The 20,270-nt window shown below is 41.5% G+C and overlaps 1 protein-coding gene across 1 annotated transcript; it reads right to left on the reverse strand.

The window, feature by feature from the left end:
* Positions 1–2,234: 2,234 nt before the first annotated feature.
* scp2b (sterol carrier protein 2b) lies at positions 2,235–18,273 on the reverse strand. The gene is made up of 5 exons (XM_042057347.1): positions 18,117–18,273; positions 12,666–12,765; positions 8,522–8,651; positions 6,392–6,471; positions 2,235–3,226 (listed from the first exon to the last, which is right to left on the reverse strand). The coding sequence occupies exons 1-5, from the start codon at positions 18,158–18,160 to the stop codon at positions 3,131–3,133; spliced, it is 450 nt and encodes a 149-aa protein (XP_041913281.1). The 5' UTR covers positions 18,161–18,273; the 3' UTR covers positions 2,235–3,130.
* Positions 18,274–20,270: the final 1,997 nt, after the last annotated feature.

Raw genomic sequence — 20,270 nt, forward strand, 5'->3', positions numbered from 1 at the left:
GTGTGTGAGTGAGCGTGGAGTGGAGTCCTGCTCTGCAGCTTTTACCAGTGGAGACTCCAGAGGCCCCGGAGAGCGGGAGAGTACGGAGCCAGTGGAAACTGGGTCAGAGCTCATTAACAGCTACGGGCTCTCCAGCCGCACGTCCAGAGTTTTCAAGGGGAAAAACAAAAGCGTGGCAGTCTGGAAACAGGTCACCGTCGTCAAAGTTTTGTTGGGAGAGTCAGGGGGAGGAGAAGGAGGAAGACATGACAGCCCAGACAAAGAATCCTCAGATCTCTCTTTTTGAAAATGACTTTTTCCTTGTGGTGCAGATAAAGACTAACACACCATTAAAACAACAAAAAAGTTTCAGTGTAGCACTTTCAGTTGAGAGTTCAAATAAGCGCAACTCAACAAACCAAGGAGAAGGTCAGTAACACATACTGCAGGTCCACCGCACTTCCTGCAACTCTTCAAATGTGCTTCTTGACAACATCACGATTCTGCCATTTATTGGCTGATTCGAAGAAATACAACAATGGGAAATCTCCATTAAAATTACAGGTATCGGTAACGTGAAGGTTCTCTGCTACCATTGAAGGGGAGAATGGAGGCACTCCAATACAAAAGAAAAATAAGTCACATTCACTACTTTCAGTCCTTGACTGAGACAAAGCAGTGACTGCTTGCAAAAATCAAAAAAAGTTATTTTTTCCATCATTATTTTTTCCACCATTTCCCATTATTAAAGTTTACTACAAAATTGTGGGCCCAACACACATGGAGTACTTGTTATTATTATTCATCCAACAGACATGACCCATACTACTGTATTTATGCAATCATAACTGTGGAACAGGAAGCTGTTGTCTCTCTCACTGCATATCCAAAGGTCTTGAAGTGCGGCAAGGGCGCATTTCAAAACTGTGACTCAGTGGCTTGGAAGGTGGAGAAGCTGTTCAGCAACTGGAAGGTTTCTGGTCCATCCCTGAAGTGTGACTGAACAACACACTGAAACCCAAACTACTTCCAATACAATATATACAGCTCTGGAGAAATTAAGAGACCACTGCACATTTTTCTGATGTCATCCTATGGTTGTTGAGTGACATTCGAATGAGTTGACGGTCATATTCAAAATAAGAAGACCACTGCAAATTTGAATATGACCGTCAACTCATTCGAATGTCACTCAGCAACTGTAGGATGACATCAGAAAAATGTGCAGTGGTCTCTTAATTCTTTCCAGAGCTGTATATACAGTAAGCACGTGAATGTGATGCATTAATCTGTAATGAGTTTGGAGTGCTTGGAGTAGATACATACTGTAAATGCAGTCCACAGCAGCCGTGGCCTATTGGTTAAGGAATCACACTTATGACCTCAGGGTGGTACACCGACACTGGGTACCCATAAAGCGCAATCAGACAAGATGCAGACTTTTGCAGATGCGCCTTCTTTATGCTGTTTCGTTATAGACCTCTGAAGTTCGCCTACAAAAAAGAACCAAAACGGCCATCTTTGCCCATATAAGGAGATCCAGGTGTTAATTGAAGCTAACTACCTATGGCAAGTTCTATTGCAAGTTAGACAGGGGTAGCAAAAATCTAAGTTTGCCGTCTTAGCGTACCGAAGATCACAGTACCCATTCGAAGGCAGAGGACAAAAGTGTGTTGAGCAAATCGTCTGCATTTCAGACTTCTTTGTCCCCGTGAGAGTTTAATAGGTGTGATAATTCAAAATCCCCATGTTATTTTCCCATAGGAAAAATCACAAGATACCGGATCTCAAAGATTACAGCTTTTTTGTAGGCGAACTTCAGAGGTCTATTGGCATTAGGCTATTTGCATGCTGCTTACACACCCAGAGCACCTCACATTTTACAAGCAGTAAACTGCACACGGTCTGATTGCGCCCTTAAACAAGACACCTAATTTTCAGCTCCTCTAAATCTGTGCTCACTAACCACGGATGAGTAAAATGTAGTGAAAGAATTTCCCTCAGGATCAACGATAATATCTATCTGAACACACTTCATTCAATCAGTAGTACTATTTATTTAGTATGAAATATGTATCAAAATGGTCAAATATATCTTCAGTGACATGAAAGACATCAATTTACATCAGTTATTAGGATGTTCCAGGAAGACATTAGATTCCCAATATAACTGAATAGGAATGCGGCAGATGAAGAGCTGATTCAGATTAACAGCTCAAGTGGTACCATCATTAATCAAAAGCACTCAGGGTGAATTCAATCATACTCAAGGTTTATTTAGTATAAAATCTAACATCCACTGGGCAATTATTAAGAAAATTCTTAAAAGTGGCCAAAGTCAAGGGTATCTGTAGAGTGTGCACAACTGTAACAAGAGCAAAAGTGACAACATGAGTCTGAAACCACTGACATGGGTACAGTACAGCTGAGAATCCAGCTGAATAATTAAAGAAAGTACTCAAACAATATATACAATGCGTAGTGGTTTCATTTCTTTTGACATCATCTTCAAATACAGCCCTTAGACAGTATCAATGTTTAAGGAAGAATGTTTTCTCTCTTTTCAAGGCGATCGCAACATGTCAACACAGAGTTGTTTGAATCTGGAGTGTACTGCAAACACTTGACGGCTTTCTCAGTTGTCACAAGAGTGAGAGTAGACACACACACACACACAGTCTCTCACACACACACACAGGGACGTGTGGAATCACTCAGGTAGAGTAACATGTACAGGATATTTTCACATAAAGGAAATAAAATGATGCCCCTCTTTATTTCCGCTCTTTTTTTAACAGAAACGTTTCAGTCACTAATCGATCAAGTTGCATTAATATTAAAAAAAGTATGCCCTGGTGCACACCTAGAGTCTCTACCAATCTAGAGTGTTGTTACCTTGTTAGGAAAAAACAAAAAAACAAACAGCAGAAAAGTGAAAGGAGCAGAAATAAGAGGACACGTCCTTCCTTTGTTGTCTCCAATTTCTCTCCCGTCACTCCCAAATTCGTATAAATGAAGCCAGAGTCTGGTCTTGCCTGGTCTCATCCACGTCGGTGAATCTCTGCGGCCCAGTCTACGGAGGGTTGTGGGCTGTGGGTGTGTGGAGTGGGATGGAGGGCTGTGAGCCCCCCTCCCCCCTGCCCTCCACCCCTTACAGCTTGGCTTTGCCTGGCTGCAGCTGCAGGTTCTGGAGCTTCATGGCCAGGCCCATGTTCCCTGTGATCTTCAGCTTGCCTTGGAAGAAAGCCTTTGATGGAGAGGGGATGGAGAGAAACACATTTCACCAGAGGCCAGGAAAACACACACACACACACACAAGGAATAGCTGGTGCCTTTTGAATCCTGCAGGATTCATTCATAACTGATAAAAAGGGAGGCATGGGGGTCTCGCAGCTCTCTGTGTGGGGGTTAAATTGGCTGGTATTCCTGGCTTCCTGATGGAGAGGCACCCCTCTGATTCCTCTATAGCACCCTCAATCAATGTGTCTGGATGAAAGGAAGGCCACAGGAGTAGAGAGCTTGAAAACCCAGAGGGCATGTATGCACACTCTCTACTGTGACTAACAGGAGCACTGAAAGGGACGCAGGGAGAGAAAAATAAGCTAATATCACTGAGAAAGAGCTATATTTACTCCATTTCATACCTATAACCAGGAAGGTCTCCTGATGCTTGAATCTGAATTAACGAGACCTTTTGAAGCAGTTCAAACTAAAGATCAAACTGCTACATGACCATGGCTTGGCCGGCTATGGCACCACAAAATGTGGAGCAGCGGCAGCCTGAACATTGGTCGGCCCAGGATCAATGGACCCTTTTCTCAGCAGCCATTTTTCACATTAAATACACTAGTGTAGTGCGGTTCAAACATGCCATTCCTGTAGAAAACCAGTAGCCCAGTTACATGCCCGCAGGTATGCCTGCTTTAAAACTAGGATGATAGGGAAAACATCATTCCAGCTAAGCTTGTTGTCTAGCTGTGTGGCATTTTGAAACGTCCTTAAATTGGGGACCATAGTCCATCACTTGTTTTAATTTGGGACCTTGCAGTCGGAATTGTTGTTGGTTTATTCAAACCCTCAAGTCCAAAGTAGCCTGGGCTATTCGAAGGGTCAGTTTATTGCACATCATTTTTACATTATTTTGAACAGCCACTGCATACCCGTGTTTGTTGCCGTGTTGTTGCAAAATCCACAGAATAATTTTATGCAAGCAAACTGCATACAGGGAGTCTTTATTGTTGAGGTCAGGCATTATATAATAATCTTGCATCTTGACCCGTGATTCAGTGCTGCCAAAACTTCTCTTACCCCCTCTATCTCTGGTCCTGTGCTGTGCTGTGTGAGAACGGGAGTAGCTACAGAAGAGTGGAGAAAGCCAATGTGTGCTTCTTTTACCAAAATAATTAACAATATCTTTTGCATTACTAATCCAAACAACATCAAATTTGGCACTGCCTGTACTCGTGCCTGTAGCAAGACACCTGCCAACTTTGAAATCAATCAGACTAATGGTTCGAGAGATATGTGAATAACAGACAGACAGACAGACACAGACGTTCCTGTAATTTATAGATACAGTAGCTGGCAAGCCCAGGTGTTACTAAGATTTTTCCTCCCTCAAATTGCAAAATAATTCCATCCACACGGATAAACAAAAACAGCCATTGAAGGTTGTCAAGAACACGTCAGCGATACTGGCCAATCGGAAACTCTGTTTTCACCTGTCCACACGCAAACACTGAGTTTTAGTGTGGACAAAAGGCCAAAACACGAGGCCACATAAACAGAGACCACATCCCTGTGTTCCGCAGAAGGTTTTGCAGTGCTTCATATTGCACTCGTGGACTTAAGATCATATATACGTGCAAAAAAGCTTTCATCAACTCTTAATTTCGGTGGTATGGGAAAAAGCATTGGCAGTGGACACAAGAAGGTCACTGAAAACCATGTGGAGAATCATTTTGCCTTTCTGATGCACTGATTGAGTCTGATCAAGGCCTCAAGTTTGATTCATTGAGTGGTTTTCGTGGCCAAATGGAAATGCATGGATTCCAGTTGCTGCTACTGGAAGAAACTGGAATCCATGCATTTCCACTGAATTATTTTTGGAATTTGATCCCTTATCATACCTGTTCATTCTTACTCGTTGCTCGACTTATCGTGACTAAATTCAAGATGGCTGCAAACGCTAAACTTCGTGAAGATACTGTCTGTATAAATCGTCTTGTAAGTAAACTACCAGTGCTTTTTCAAAGTTCTCAATGTCTCGTTTTAAATGTCAGGGCCCTCGGAAGTCTACCAATGAAGTGTGGAGATACATTGAGCCTCGTAAATGGGTGTAAAACAGTGATTTATTTGCATGGCTAGCCCGATGCCGAAGCACCACTATTGAAAAAGCTGTTGGTAGCATCGGCTAACTAGCCCCAGATTTTGGAGTGCAGGGGACAAGCCGAGATGTGCTATGAGACATACGTTCACACTCGGTATCATGTTTCAATACACTTTAGGTCAATATCACACCGGAATTCTCCTTTAAATAAATATACGAGACGTGCAACGCGCATGTGGATCCTCCATCCTCTGTAGTAATAAAGTGGATCTTCCAACCGTAGTAGTAAAGAGTGACTAGGGATTTGATCTTCACAATTTTCAGGTATGGAAACCCACACCGGTGACTGCTTCCAGATATCCTCAATAGATCATGTTCTCTTTTTCTAAGAGGAAAGAAGGGTCTGGACAGATGAATTATTTAGCTTTGTTTAAGACTAATTAGCTCCAGGTTGTCTAGACTTATTGAGTGTGAAAATACTAACGAGTAAATGCAGAGTGGCACTTCCAGAGACGAACACCTGTCAGAGTGCCAGTGCAGATGAGGCTACAGCGACTGCGGCGGCGCATGGCTGGGCCCCTGAGCAGGTGTGTGAAAGTTAAAGGGGGGGGGCTGCCTTTTGATGGAGCTGGAGCACGCCAAAGGCAGTAAAGGACGGGGGAGCCAGCGCCTGTAAGTGTAGACAGAGCTGGCCTCCGGTGATAAAGCCACCTGGAACCCGGCTCCCCAGCCGGACCAGACCTGACCTGATACCCGACCTGGATCCACAGTGGACCTCCTCAGACTTTATGACCCCAAACTCTACAAACCAGCATGGCGAGTGCTGCATGCAGATTAGAACAGATGAAAGTTCAAGATGAGAAACACAGAGGCTTTGAGTGAGTGGGCAAAGGGAAAATAAAAAAAACTAGTCTGTTGAATCGCTTGAAGGCTTTTTCTTTTGCCATGCGCCTGCCATTGAACATGTACCATAAACATACACAAATTCCATATAAAACACAACTGTTCATGAAAAGACAAACAAAACCACTGCCGATTACTACAGTTAATAAAAAGCACATCATTGGAGTAGAGAATACTCACGGTCTGAGGATTCATTTTCCCCGTCATGAGGGCCAACAAGTCGCCGTCCGACATGGCAATGGTGCAGTCAGCTTTCTTGGCTAGGGGAGAGAAAAAAAGAGGGATTGTGGGGTTAAGGGGGTATGGGGGGGGGGGGGGCGGGGTGGAAAAAGAAAAAAAAAGAGGGACGAATCGGAAAATGTTAGCAGATGAAAGTGTGCTTTGGCACCGGCTGTTATTAGCACTGTCAGCACATGGGTGCCTCACGCAGTGCTAGCTCCTTTACGGAGTAAGGCGCTCAAGCTGGGGTTTGTGACTCACTCGCCTTTTCAAATCAGGCCCCGAGAGGGGGACATCAGATACAGGACAGCAGACACATACTGTATACAAACACACACACACAGTGTATGCACATCCAAAACTCTCATACACAGGAATGTATCGGTCTGTATGTGTCTCTCTCTCTCTCTCTCTCTGGTCTCTCTCTGGTCTCTCTCTGGTCTCTCTCTCTCTCCCTCTCTCTCTCTGGTCTCTCTCTCTCTCTGGTCTCTCTCTGGTCTCTCTCTCTCTCTCTCTCTCTGGTCTCTCTCTCTCTCTCTCTCTCTGGTCTCTCTCTCTCTCTCTCTCTGGTCTCTCTCTCTCTCTCTGGTCTCTCTCTCTCTCTGGTCTCTGGTCTCTCTGGTCTCTCTCTCTCCCTCATCAAAGTGTGCACACAGGTACAAGTGTGGGCAGGAGAAGTACCCCAGGGATGCTCCTTAACATCAAGGTTTTTAAGGATTTCACTCTTAGAGCCATGGCTTGAATACGCACTGCTTATTTGGTATGTAGAAATGGCTTGAGGATATGGGCCTATGATTTGCCCGGCGACACCATAGCTTACCTTGTCAATCCCTCCTGATATCATTAAAAGCCGAACTACATATTGAAAGGAGTAGTAATGACTGACCGCATCTTCTGGTGCCTATTAAAGATGAATTATTTAACTGCTCAAAGACCAATGGTTTACCCGAGGCCTACAAATGAATGACTTGTCTTTGAATGCTGTTCAGTTTTAAGTCCCTCACACCTTCAGTTGTTATTCCCCCACTAAGAGAGGCAAATATACACATGGGACAGCGCAAAAAGCAAAAAGCGCAAAAAGCAACTTAGCCAATCTGCACAAGGAGAATGCTGGGACTTTTTCAGTTTACAGTGAATGTACTATACCTGCAGCTAATCGAGAAATAAAGACACAATCTGGATTGCACCTACTTTTATAAGGCGTAAAAATGTAACTGCATAACAGACGTACTGGGGTGCGTTTCCCAGAACCATATTTGCTAACCTCTCAAGACCTTTCTGTTTAATGATCACTTCTCCTCCACACCAAACACATAGCTCCATACAGATAACTTGTCTTTGTTGTATTGTTAGTTTTTTTAGCTGTTTACAGTTGATTCCATTGTTGCAAAGCCTGCCTCCAGGCTCAACCGTCGTCCTACTATTGTTGTTATAGTTACCATTCATAAGCATTGATATGGAACGGCGTTTAAACATAGGTGTAGTATATCACTTTTTAAACGACACCCTTTTCAACCTAGACCAATGTAAACTTATTACAGTGCCACCTTGAGGCCAAAATCTCATATCATTTTCATATCACTTTACATTTAGGCCTTTCTAAAAATCACAGAGAATAGGGTTACTGCAGCTTCAGTACTTGGACCCCTAATCACTGCACTCCAGCAGCACACTAAAGGCAGTTTTAGGAATCAGCAGTTGCTACACATCACAGATTTTTAAATGCATTGGCGAAATAATAGCCAACATGTGATGCGATCTAGGAAAACCCTTCACATGGTGCACTCAGAAATCCTTGATTTTTGCTCCTTTTTAACCCTCTCTGGTGAAGTTTCATCAATTTAAGATTCTGATACCATCCTAGCAACATTCTGGACACTTTCTCCTAGCAAAATCCAGGATACCATTCTCCCAAAATCTTGGATGTTGCTAGGACGGTATCAGAATCTTAAGTTAGTAAAATTGCACCATGTGAAAGGTTTTCCCAGATCGAATCACAAAAATGCTCTAACATGTTGGTACAACTGCCCTTCAAGTTTTACATTGTAAAGTCCAACATTGGTTGGTTGCTTGTTAGAGTTATTACCGTACCTGTGTCATTGTGAACGCAGCCGTTGCCATTTTTCACGTCCACAATCCAGGTGGCCTCCTTACCATCTGGTCCGTCCTTGACTTTGAATGCAAAAACCCCACCGATTTTCTTCACAAACTGCTCCCCATCCTGCGAGGTAATAGTTAACTACTGTTTAATTCTTTATCTTTTTTTGTATGTATTCAAATGTAGAGACATGCCGTTTGGATTTTGTTGCTTTCTTGTTGTGGAACAAAACATGAGGAAATATCTTCCCGACAAAGACAAACAGACGTAAAATCAACCCAATACAAAAACATCGAACTGGTAATGTGAAACAGATTGCTTGCTGTCCCTGCCAGCATAATTGCATAAAAGAAGTGGATGAAAACTAGGCCATGGGCCCTCTCTTTTGCAAGAACTTGTTGCAGGGACTTAGTGCACAAATACTGTAGGACTATGGAAACGATACAAAGGCAAACACTCAACAGCGAGTGCTAAAATTTGCTCGAGGGGAAAATTTGAGGAAACCAAGGAGGTAAAGTAGTAAAAAAATAACACCCTGTTAAATATCCTATGCCACCAATATTCAGAGAGCATGCCTGACACAAGTCTAAACAACACACTGCTCAGCTGGATCCTGAATTCTTCCATTATGAGCCAGGACTTCATCTCTCTCAGTCTGAACTTACCGGAGGGAGTAGTAGACCACTACCTTTAAATACATTTGTGAATTTGCACTGGGAGTGGGAGTTTGCAGTGGCATATGGTTGAATGGAATAGCAGCGGTAGAGGAAATAACAACAGCATTAATAATTGGCTGGCCCTGACATGTTGTGAGCTTGGATGAAAGTACTTGCTGTGAGCTAGCAAGTCATGACCTGAAGCCAAAGCTCAGAAGAACTGAGTTGAAAGTGTAAAAGTGTAGTCATCCTGTTTTTGCTATATATATATATATATATATATATATATATATATATATATATATATATATATATATATATATATAGCAAAAACAGGATGACTACACTTTATACACTATATATATATATATATATATATATATATATATATATATATATATATATATATATATATATATATAACACTGAGCAGGTCAGCAAGACAAAAGAAAGGATAAGAGAAAGAGAGAATGAGAAAGAGAAAACAAGAGAGAGAAAGATAGAACGAGAGAGAGAGAGAGAGAGAGAGAGAAAGAGAGAATGAGAAAAGAAACCAAGCAGGAAGTTTCACAGCTGCTATCAGACAGACAATAAAAAGCTGATGTGAGGGGGTTTTTTTTGCTTCCATTTTCCTCTTTTTTCCAGTTCTTATGAAACTATAGAAAAGGGGGATGAAATCTGGCTGACTGGCAAACAAATCCAACCTAAATGTTTTTCACATCCAGATGCCTGGGCTCCGACAGCCGCTGATGCTTTATGCAGCTTCTGCTCAACATGACAACAGAGCTGGCCTACACATTCCCCACACCGGCGGCCAAGTGCAGCTGCCTGCGAGATAAAGGCCCCTGGCTGCCCACCACCGTACCGTACGTGACTCCAATTCACCTATTCTCCATTCATCAGATTTGCTTGGTGAAAGGATCCCTGCACCATACAAATAAATGTTTACTGTTCCAGTAGAATGCTGGAATTGAAAATATAGCCGTATTGAAAAGGAAGAGCACTCTGGTACCTAGGCTTGAGAATTGGTTCCAGGTTCCGGTTTGGAACTGGTTCCAAACGTTCCGATCCATCGGAATCGTACATGTCCACACGTTAACAATTCCACTAACGATTCCGAACATTTTAGAAATATTTACTTTTTTAGAAATTCAACTTCTGCATTGATATTGCACACTTGGTATTCATTCTCTAAAACCACTTTAAATTAGACATTCAAAGCCAACAACTCTCAAAGCCATCCTATAAGTGTTCAGCAAATGGTACAGGAATCGATAAGCAGACTCGACAATGGCATCGATGCCCATCCCTACTGGTACCTGCTGGCTTCTCATGTGGAGCGGCACTTAGAAGCAATGTGAACTTCTGAGTTTAAAAAATGGCACTTGCTAAGTGCTCAGACTCACTTTAAGTCGAGCTAGTAAAAGCCATTCCACACTACTAACGATTACCATAACTATGATTTTAAATATTGCCCTAAGTAGTAAGAATGATAACATCGACATGGCACACTATAATGAAAATGACAGGGAGAATGATATTGTTGGAGATCACTTTCAGAGCAATTTTGTGAACAACAGGAATCCAACAGATAGTGTTAATTTTGTCACCTATTTTTAATTTAGTCTTAGTCTTAGTCTTGTGATGAAATTTCCTTTTTAGTCTTTGTCATATTTAGTCATTCAAATATAATTTTTGTTAGTCAAGTTTTAGTCGACTAGAGGTCTCGTCATTTTAGTCTAGTTTTAGTCAAAAGAAAACTAAAGGTATCTTAGTCTTAGTCAGTTTTACTCAACACATTTTAGTCTTTTTTTTATAACAAATTATTTCTGATTACCATTTGAGTCAAATAGTGTTTCACACATCTCAATTTTCCAACAATATTGTGTGTCCACAGGGCTACTCGTCTGTTATAATTACTCATTCTGATTTTTTGTCAGTCAGTATGTTTACATGCACAGGTAAGTCGAGCTACAGTTATAGCTCGGCTGGGATTTGACCATAGACAGTAAAAGATTTGACTGGACCACTGTCATATTCGTAGACCAGTGTTTCTCAAAGTGTGATCCGGGGATCACTGGTGGTCCGCAAGCTAGCCCAAGTGGTCCGTGAGCAGACGTGGTAAAATATAATATAGATGAGTTGTTTGCAATATTGAACCAACTTGTATGTAAAAACAGTTCTGCAACACTGTCTATGTAAGATATGCCAGTTTAAATCATACAATATGAATCCACACAATAAGCAAAGTGCAAAGACAATAAGCAAGGTGGTTCAGTGAGTAGGCCTATTGTGTAGACTAATTATAGGCTACTGTTGAAGTAGGTCTAATCTTTTTTTTTTTTTTAGCTAGGGTTAGTTATGTGGTCCTGAAACTGAAAAAGTTTGAGGAACACTGTCGTAGGCCAAAGTATTAATGTTTTACTCCGCCTCGCTAGATGGCGATATGCGCCCAAACACAACACATTCCCCAAACAGACTCTCCATCTTAGCCATAGCTAACTTGCTAGCGAACTTTCCATATTAGCTTACTTGCTAGCAAACTTTGCATCATCAGTCTAACTAGTTAAATTGTTGACATTACATGATGAACATTTTCGTATGGACATTCTGGGGGATGTTAATTTGTATGAGAGACGCTTCAACTTCTGGGTATGTAGCTTTGTGGCATAAAGCTTAGGTAGTTAGCTTGCTAACTCTGGCAGAAATCTCCAGTGTTCTTGTTCCATGTAGTTTCGTGTTGCAGCCACAGGGTTGCAGCAACAGCATGTAGACTAGCCTACAGGAAAGCTGTTGCGTATGAACTCATTCGGAATATTTTGAAAACGTAACAGCTAGATATTCTGTCTTTTCATTTTGTAGACGAAAATGAAGAGAGATTTTATCTTAGTTTTTATTTCATGCAAAACATTTTAGTCTCGTCTTTTTTCGTCAACAATAATGCATCTTAAGATAGTCTTAGTCAGTGTTTCAGGACATTACTGCCGTCTCGTCATCGTCTTGTCTTAGTCGTGAAAAAAAAGGTCGTTGACGAACATATTTCCTCTCGTCTCGTCTGACGAAATTAACACTACCAACAGAACAGTGGATCAGAATCTATCAATTATAGGCATCACATTACTGGACATGAAGAATATTCCTGAATGGCTTCCTTATCGTTGGTCAGTGTGGATGTGCATATCATTATCTATAGCTTTCTTTATAGTTACTATTAGCAGTGTACCTACCTAATTTACCTAACTCTGGGGGTATCTTTAAAATCATGCCGTCACAGTGTAGCACTGTAGCTGCCTGGCTACTCTAGCAAGGACAGTCCCTGTGATGAGGGTCAAAATAAACTATTCCAATTCAATGGTATGAACAAGCTTTGAAAGTCTACAATGTTTTCCACAAGGTAGCAGACCTGGCAGACCAAAGAAGAAACCTGAGGTTTATGATAAGGACTGGCAGATTGAAATGGCAATTATTACAGGCTGGATACCTCTTGTAGCTTCTTGTTGATCTCCTGGAAGACAGCATGTGCTTTGAAGCCGTCCAGGTCACCAGCTGCACTGGTGCATACAGCCTTGATCTGTGGAGCACTGTGGAGAAAGAGAGCACTTCAGAGAAACAGGCTAGATAACATGCATTCTTTCTCTCTCAGACACACGTACAAATGCACAGTAAAAAGCCTATGCAATCACAGAAACCAATATACAAATGAAATACACTCAAAGGCCAATTGAAAAATGGACATGTAACAAATGTTGAACATGAACCAAGATTTCTTACGCAACCATCTCATACTTTCCCACTCAAACCTTATCAAACAGGAATCTACATAGCAACACTGTGGAGACAAATCAGAGTCAAAACATTTACTCGTCGTTGAAGAAGAAATGTTTTTGTTAAAACCCACAGATCTTATGAACAAAGGCATTTCTCTTTTTTAAAATAAAAAAAGTCTGCTTTCAGGGGAACTATTGTAGCATGAAATGCAATCTGTGGGCACAAAAGATCCAGAGTCATGGTTGACCATCTCCCCAGAAACATCCAGGAAACAGCTCGGAGAACCTCTGTCGAAATGAGCACCAAACTTCAGTCAGACTTGGCCCTGCCTTTTTACTGACACTGAAGCGCAGAACAACGAGAAAGGCTGGTGTCCTTCTTTCTCTTTCTAGGTTCTCCTTGGTCAGCTATTTGCATGTATTGTACCGTGGAACTAATGTGTAAATCTTGTGTACAAATATTTTGCCATAGTCTACAATCCTCCTTTGACAGGACGACCAAGAGGGCTGCAGAAATGCGAAGCAAAATCTTCATGGTAGACAGTCACCTGAATAGCCCACCTTGCCAAAGACGCATGCATTGTTAAGGAAAAGATATACTGTAAAAATACTAACAATAACAAATGAGATTTTGATTTCCTCCATACTGCAATAAGCTCAGAGGAGCATCTCACCTGTGGATAGTGTTAAATATTCAGCTAAGGCACCTGGCTCAAGTGCCCAAGCCTGAACTACAACAAACTCCGACCCCACCGAAATAAGACGGGAAAATCTCTGTGCTAATGGGGGTCCAACAGCAAATGTGGTAAAGTGGAGAAAGGGCAAGGGAGAGAGCTTTGTCTTTAGAAAAAAAAAAGGTTCGTCTGCTACAGCCTACCAGAGAAGAAAAAAAGGAAGATGGGAGAACAGGATGTCCGCTAGACAGACACACAGCACAGACATGTTTTCAGCAGAGACCCCCTAATAAAAACACATGCCAGCCCCAAAGTAGAGAGACGTGCTATTTCATATTATATCTCAAAAAACACTGAATAAGCTTGTACGGCTGACATGTTGGGGCAGCCGTTGCCCACTGGTTAGCACTCTGGATTTGTAACCGGAGGGTTGCCGGTTCGAGCCCCGACCAGTGGGCCGCGGCTGAAGTGCCCTTGAGCAAGGCACCTAACCCCTCACTGCTCCCCGAGCGCCGCCGTTGAAGCAGGCAGCTCACTGCGCCGGGATTAGTGTGTGCTTCACCTCACTGTGTGTTCACTGTGTGCTGTTTGTGTTTCACTAATTCACCGATTGGATTAAATGCAGAGACCAAATTTCCCTCACGGGATCAAAAAAGTATATATACTTATACTTATATATGAAACCACCAACAACAACTCATGTGAAGGTCTTAAACATAATACTCCAGAAGGCTTTAGTCAAACAAAACAAGCATAACATTTCTGTAGTCATTTCATTAGCCAGACTTTTCTTTATCCTGTCAAATACTTATGGGTTCTATATAAATCATATAAATCTAAGATACAAACATGTATTTCACACCATTCAATCCATGACTGTTACAAACGGTTTCATTTTGTCAGTTGAAGTGAGAAGTGTCTCTAAACAGCAAACATTCTACTACACAAGCCGTTAAGGTACTTTGCATTGTTCCCATCTTAGAGCATCTTGTTTACCAGCCAAGAGCAAAGGGTGTTTGTGCCAATGCCTTGCAGAAAAATAATTCCTGTCTGAAAGAGTGTAGGCACAGCACAATTTTTTTGCACGGGTTGGTGAATAGATTCACAATTTTGAATAATTTAAATCTACTTAAGCCTGCCACAGGAACATTCTTTTTGTCTTAAACTGTAATTGTGGCTGTTTATGTTTATAATTATTGATTATGACGATTTGCTGTTCCTTGCTGTTTGTTTAGTTTGATTATTTCATCTGTTATTATTATTATTTTCATGTATGCTATGACTAAACAGTTTTTTAATGATGTGTTGTATTGTTATCATAGACGGGTTTCCTGTTTACCAACAAATCTAGAGGTGCGCGCAGCCTTGGGCCAGAAGACGTCAGGTGGCTGGCTACAACATTATAAACTTAAAGGAGAATTCCGGTGTGATATTGACCTAAAGTGTATTGAAACATGATACCGAGTGTGAACGTATGTCTCATAGCCCATCTCGGCTTGTCCCCTGCACTCCAAAATCTGGCGCTAGTTAGCCGATGCTACCAACAGCTTTTTCAATAGTGGCGCTTCGGCATCGGGCTAGCCATGCAAATAAATCACTGTTTAACACCCATTTATGAGGCTCAATGTATCTCCACACTTCATTGGTAGACTTCCGAGGGCCCTGACATTTAAAACGAGACATTGAGAACTTTGAAAAAGCACTGGTAGTTTACTTACAAGACTATTTATACAGACAGTATCTTCACGAAATTTAGCGTTTGCAGCCATCTTGAATTTAGTCACGATAAGTCGAGCGACGAGTAAGAATGAACAGGTATGATAAGGGATCAGATTCCAAAAATAATTCAGTGGAAATGCATGGATTCCAGTTTCTTCCAGTAGCAGCAACTGGAATCCATGCATTTCCACTGAATTATTTTTGGTGTTTTTATATAGGTGCACCCGGTTGTCTCCACGGCTCCATCGGTCCTGGTTAACACCCATGCACTGTGGCTTGGTGTGCTTGCTTAACTGGGGTTGACTGCAGCTTTCAAAAATATGACATGGTATTACTCGCAATGCACAACAGGACTGACCTTCCCACTATGTAGGTACTGATAAGCCTCTGTGCTCTTGTTGTTCTTCATGGCCGCCCCATCGACGCCCATCGGTCCTACGAGATAATTAAAAATATCTCCATATGACACTTGAGGCCACCGCCGCATGTCATCTACCCAATCTGTGGAGATAATTAGCCTCGGGTGGCAAAGTACAATCCCTCCATCCGACCTCTTGATGCTGTTTTTTTCTCTTCCCACGTTAGCCTCTCCATCCTAATTCTGCGGGTTTTTCAACGTAGCTATTAGCAGTAGCTAGCAGACCGGAAGTTTACAGACAATGCGGAAGACAAGAACTTTTAAAAATGGGCGGGGCTGCATAAGGTGAATAGGCATGGAGATAATAAGCATCACCCCAGTTCTGAACTCCTGGTCGGCTGAATGGTGCTTTAAAGTGCTGTGGACCCCGATGCCGATATGAGTGTGGTGCAATCTGCTTTCGACATTCAACTCCGCACACCAGCATCGCACTTTGTCGCTGTGTAAATCACAATTCAGTTATATTTGGTCGGCGCCACTCCAATAAAATCTATTGTTCATCCAGTGTTTGCAAGTAAAAACTTCGGCGCTGAATGCGTGTGGGAAGTGACAGTGCACCATATAAAAATATGTCGGCGCTGGCGTCGGCTTAGTCAACATGGAATTAAAATATCACCGAAGCACTTCAAGTTTAAGCCTACAAGCTAAACATTGCTTACCCTCACACTGTTACACGTGAACTGAACTTAGAGATATGACTAGGCTATTTCTGTTTGGTATACACTTCATTGAAATGCTCTAGGCCTATAGGCTACATTTTGCACACTTGTGCATATTTCTTAATACGAAAAGTTCCTTAATTTCAACTGAACTCAAAGATAATGAATATAGGCTATATGGAGTTTTTTCTGTTTATTATGCCCTTTATAATGTGTGTACATTTTGTGCATGTACTTTTGCTGTAGCATTTATTTCAGTTTATATCAGCTATATTTCTAAAGAATACACTGTTGCCTCAGGTCTGCTGCACATCTTTTGAAATAATCAAATAGATCAACGTCTTAAAGTTAAGTTAATAAAGTAACTTGCTTTGCTTTCATTTGAATCCCAATCAAGATACACTGGTAATAATTGGGGCGGTGGTAGTGTAGTGGTTAAGGAGCTGGGCTAGCGTGCAGTAGCCTGAAAGTTGTCGGTTCAATTCCCGGCTTCCACCGTTGTGCCCTTGAGCAAGGCACTTAACCCCAAGTTGCTCCGGGGACAATGTGATCCCTTGTAATATAGCTGACATATGTTAGTCACTTCAGTCAAGAAGTGTCTGCTAAATGTAATGTAATGTAATTGCATTATATTGTTAATATGGACTTCTGGAAAGTTCCGAAATGCAAAATAATAGAATTTTAATCATGTGCTAAGAGATTAGAAAATGTAATCGTTTGACAGCTCTAGTTCAGACCAACGAAATGGGTGGTGCACTTATAACGGTCAAAAAGAGTGCAACGATGGGACACCTTTCACCCTCAACGGACGCCATCTTGGCTACATAGTGGAAGGGGAGTGAGCATTTTCAAACTTGTGTCAGAGAATCGTAGACGGGCTCTGCTTGTGTTGAGGAAGTTGTAGAAGCAGTGGACAACACACACTTTACAGACGTATGCAAGTTATAACATAAACTGTTCATGTGTTCACAAAGTACCACCATGTCACTGTCAGATAGAGAACACTAATAAAGTTATATTTAACTGTTGCAATCGTCATTTCCGTTAAGGCAATGGACTTGGTGTCCGATGTGACTCTATTCTGAAATTTACACACTACGCCAATAAGCACACAGTGCACTGCAGTAAAGTGTACTGATGGAAGTACGCCATCGGAGACAGAATGTCTCTAACATTAATAAGTGATCTAATATAAAGTGTTCAGATATAGCAACAATTATTTAGTTGTTTAGGCCTACAGGCCCAAATTAGGCTTACGACTTTCCCTATAGGCTACACATTAGATGAAAACAGTTACTAGAAAGTGAATAAAGGTAAAGGTCTGTAGTTCTTTTCAGAACCAACCGTGAAAACGTGCTATTTTGGTAAATAGGATTACACCTTACGAAAGCGGTCACCTGACATTGAGACACTGCCGATATGACAGCTAACACCACGATCTAATAGCCTATACGTACCGTTAACTGCTATACAGACTGTTGTAACAAAACGAAACAGGCTTTCAGTTTGATGTGCGTCTTAAACAACTTTGGACATGCCTAAATTAGCTGTTTGTGGACATGTTCATGTGACTTTTGGCTACAATTGAAGTTACACAAAGGACAACCAACAGATAAGTTACACATGACACCGATTCATGATGACACCGTTGTTGGATCATAGGTGTTGATAAATGGCAAATAGTTTGATCCTCACCTTATTATCTGAGATACACGCATTTTGCACAGCGTGTCAGGCATAGGCTATAACGGAGGCCGACGAAAATCAACAGTTTGAGCAGCTTGCAAGGTGGTGGGTATCGCAAATCCCACCCGGAACTTCCTTGTTCCTTGTTGCAAGACCGAAGAAGTCGAACACCGATAGAGTGGAGTCGCTTGATAGATTTACAACCCTTATCAGTGGGGGATTATGTTATCATGTTATGCCAATTAATGTTCAAACAATCACACTAAGGGCTTTCTGACACAAGTATGAAAATCAGTGCAGTAATGTGTGTATATTGTAGTCCGATGAAACATCTGGGATACAGTCAGCGCAGATTTGTTGGTCCGAGAACGTAGCCTAAAGCAAGTTACTGCTGCCATCTTCTGGTCAAAAGCTATTCAGGGTCGAGACGCTGTAAAACCGAGTGATAGTAAGCCCAGTCGGTCTGTGATCAACATCGTTTGTCCACGGGCCAAGGCGGAAGTAGAGCCCATCGAATCTCCAATTTCAGAATTTACGTAGTGTCATTATTTTATGGTTATATTAAGGATCTTTGGTTATTTTTTACAGTCTATGGGTTAAACCCAGACAGCAAAATTTGATTGCAGATAGCGGACCGCTGGTGGCATGCCACTTGTGGCCCGCCGTTGGACCACCATCTCCTTAAATTTAACTTGTCATGAATATTAAGAAATGTTATTAAAATGATGCATGAAGTATAACTGAATAAATGAAAAAATATTTTAATAGTGGCAAAGAATTGGAGCATTGTCGGCAACCCGCCAGTGGCAGAGCGGGACAGTAACAGAGTACATTTACTTGAGTACAGGACTTGAGTACAATTTTGAGGGATCTGTACTTTACTCGAGTATCATTTTTGGGGAGTAGGCTACTCATGACTTTACTCAAGTACATTTGAGAGGCAAATATTGTACTCTTTACTCCACTACATTTCTATCCATAACCGTGAGTACCCGTTACTACTTCTAAAAAAAAAAGGTAAAAAGAAAAATCAGAAACTCTCAATTTGTTGTTTCCCTCTCAAACGTGATTGGATTGTGCAGGCGCCACTGATTGCGACAGCCTATCAGCAATCACCTTTAGCTTTCCGCCAAAGTCAACTCCATGGTCAGATTTAGATAAGAGACGAAACCATGGACGAAACAATTGATGAAGACGCGCAGCAGGACCATCCCGGGAATGTGCCAACCTGTGGCCCCACCTCGCCAGACTATTTCAATTTTCTGAACAAGTTAATGATAGTTTTCGCTTCAAGTGTTTGAATTACAAAATAGTATTTTGTATTTGAAATATGTATTTTAAATACATGTATTAGAAATACTGCCCATCCCTGGCAACATGGTAAAAAGATGAAAATGACTTGATTTTACTTCCAATTCATTTTACATTCTCCAAGGTATTAACATTAACATTTTTCATAACTCCATGTAGGACGTTTCTGTGTGACAGAACTGTGACAGTAGTAATGCAATATTTAGAAAATGTAGGCTACTCTTGTACTCTTGATACTCAAGTACTTTTAAAAACAAGTACTTCAGTACTTTTACTTAAGTAGACATCTGACTGTTGTACTTTTACTTGTACTTGAGTAAATTTTGACAAGGGGTATCTGTACTTTTACTCAAGTAATGAAGCTGTGCACTCTGTCCACCTCTGGCCAGTGGACCGCCAGATGGTCCCAGCCGCTATCTGGGAATAGGCCTAGAATTTAGCAGATATTTACAATATAAGGAAGGCAAACTATTACATTTTCACCAGGAAGTATTGAGAATCTATACTGTACATTTTTCCAAGAAAATATACCATGTGCCTTACATTACATTATTTTAATGTAGGCCTATAGGCCTAAAGGGCCTAATGCAAAATATAACAACACTCAGTCTCCGATCCCTAACTTTGCAGCATGTTTCATGCCATAATCATGACAAGCAATGTTCTCTGTTCTGCTATACTAATCTTAATTAGCAGAGAAATCTGGAGACAATCAGGAGACAAATATGTAATGCATGCTAAAGGAATAGCCTAATAACCCTCCTTGGCAATTCCATCATGCAAATCCTCCTGGCAGAACCTGTGTTCTATGTCTGAAAGATGAATATGAGCCTTTTCAGCTGAGACCAGCTG

Source organism: Alosa sapidissima, chromosome 12 (assembly GCF_018492685.1).
Source record: "Alosa sapidissima isolate fAloSap1 chromosome 12, fAloSap1.pri, whole genome shotgun sequence".
Classification (NCBI taxonomy): domain Eukaryota; kingdom Metazoa; phylum Chordata; class Actinopteri; order Clupeiformes; family Clupeidae; genus Alosa; species Alosa sapidissima.

What these genes read in the sequence shown, in the direction of transcription:
- scp2b (XM_042057347.1), bottom strand. Translation starts at nt 18,160, where the DNA reads ATGCCTGACACGCTGTGCAAAATGCGTGTATCTCAGATAATAAG. An exon ending in TCAACAAGAAGCTACAAGAG is followed by an intron (nt 8,652 to 12,665) that starts GTATCCAGCCTG and finishes ATTACCTCGCAG; the next exon opens with GATGGGGAGCAGTTTGTGAA. An exon ending in CTGCGTTCACAATGACACAG is followed by an intron (nt 6,472 to 8,521) that starts GTACGGTAATAA and finishes TCTCTCCCCTAG; the next exon opens with CCAAGAAAGCTGACTGCACC.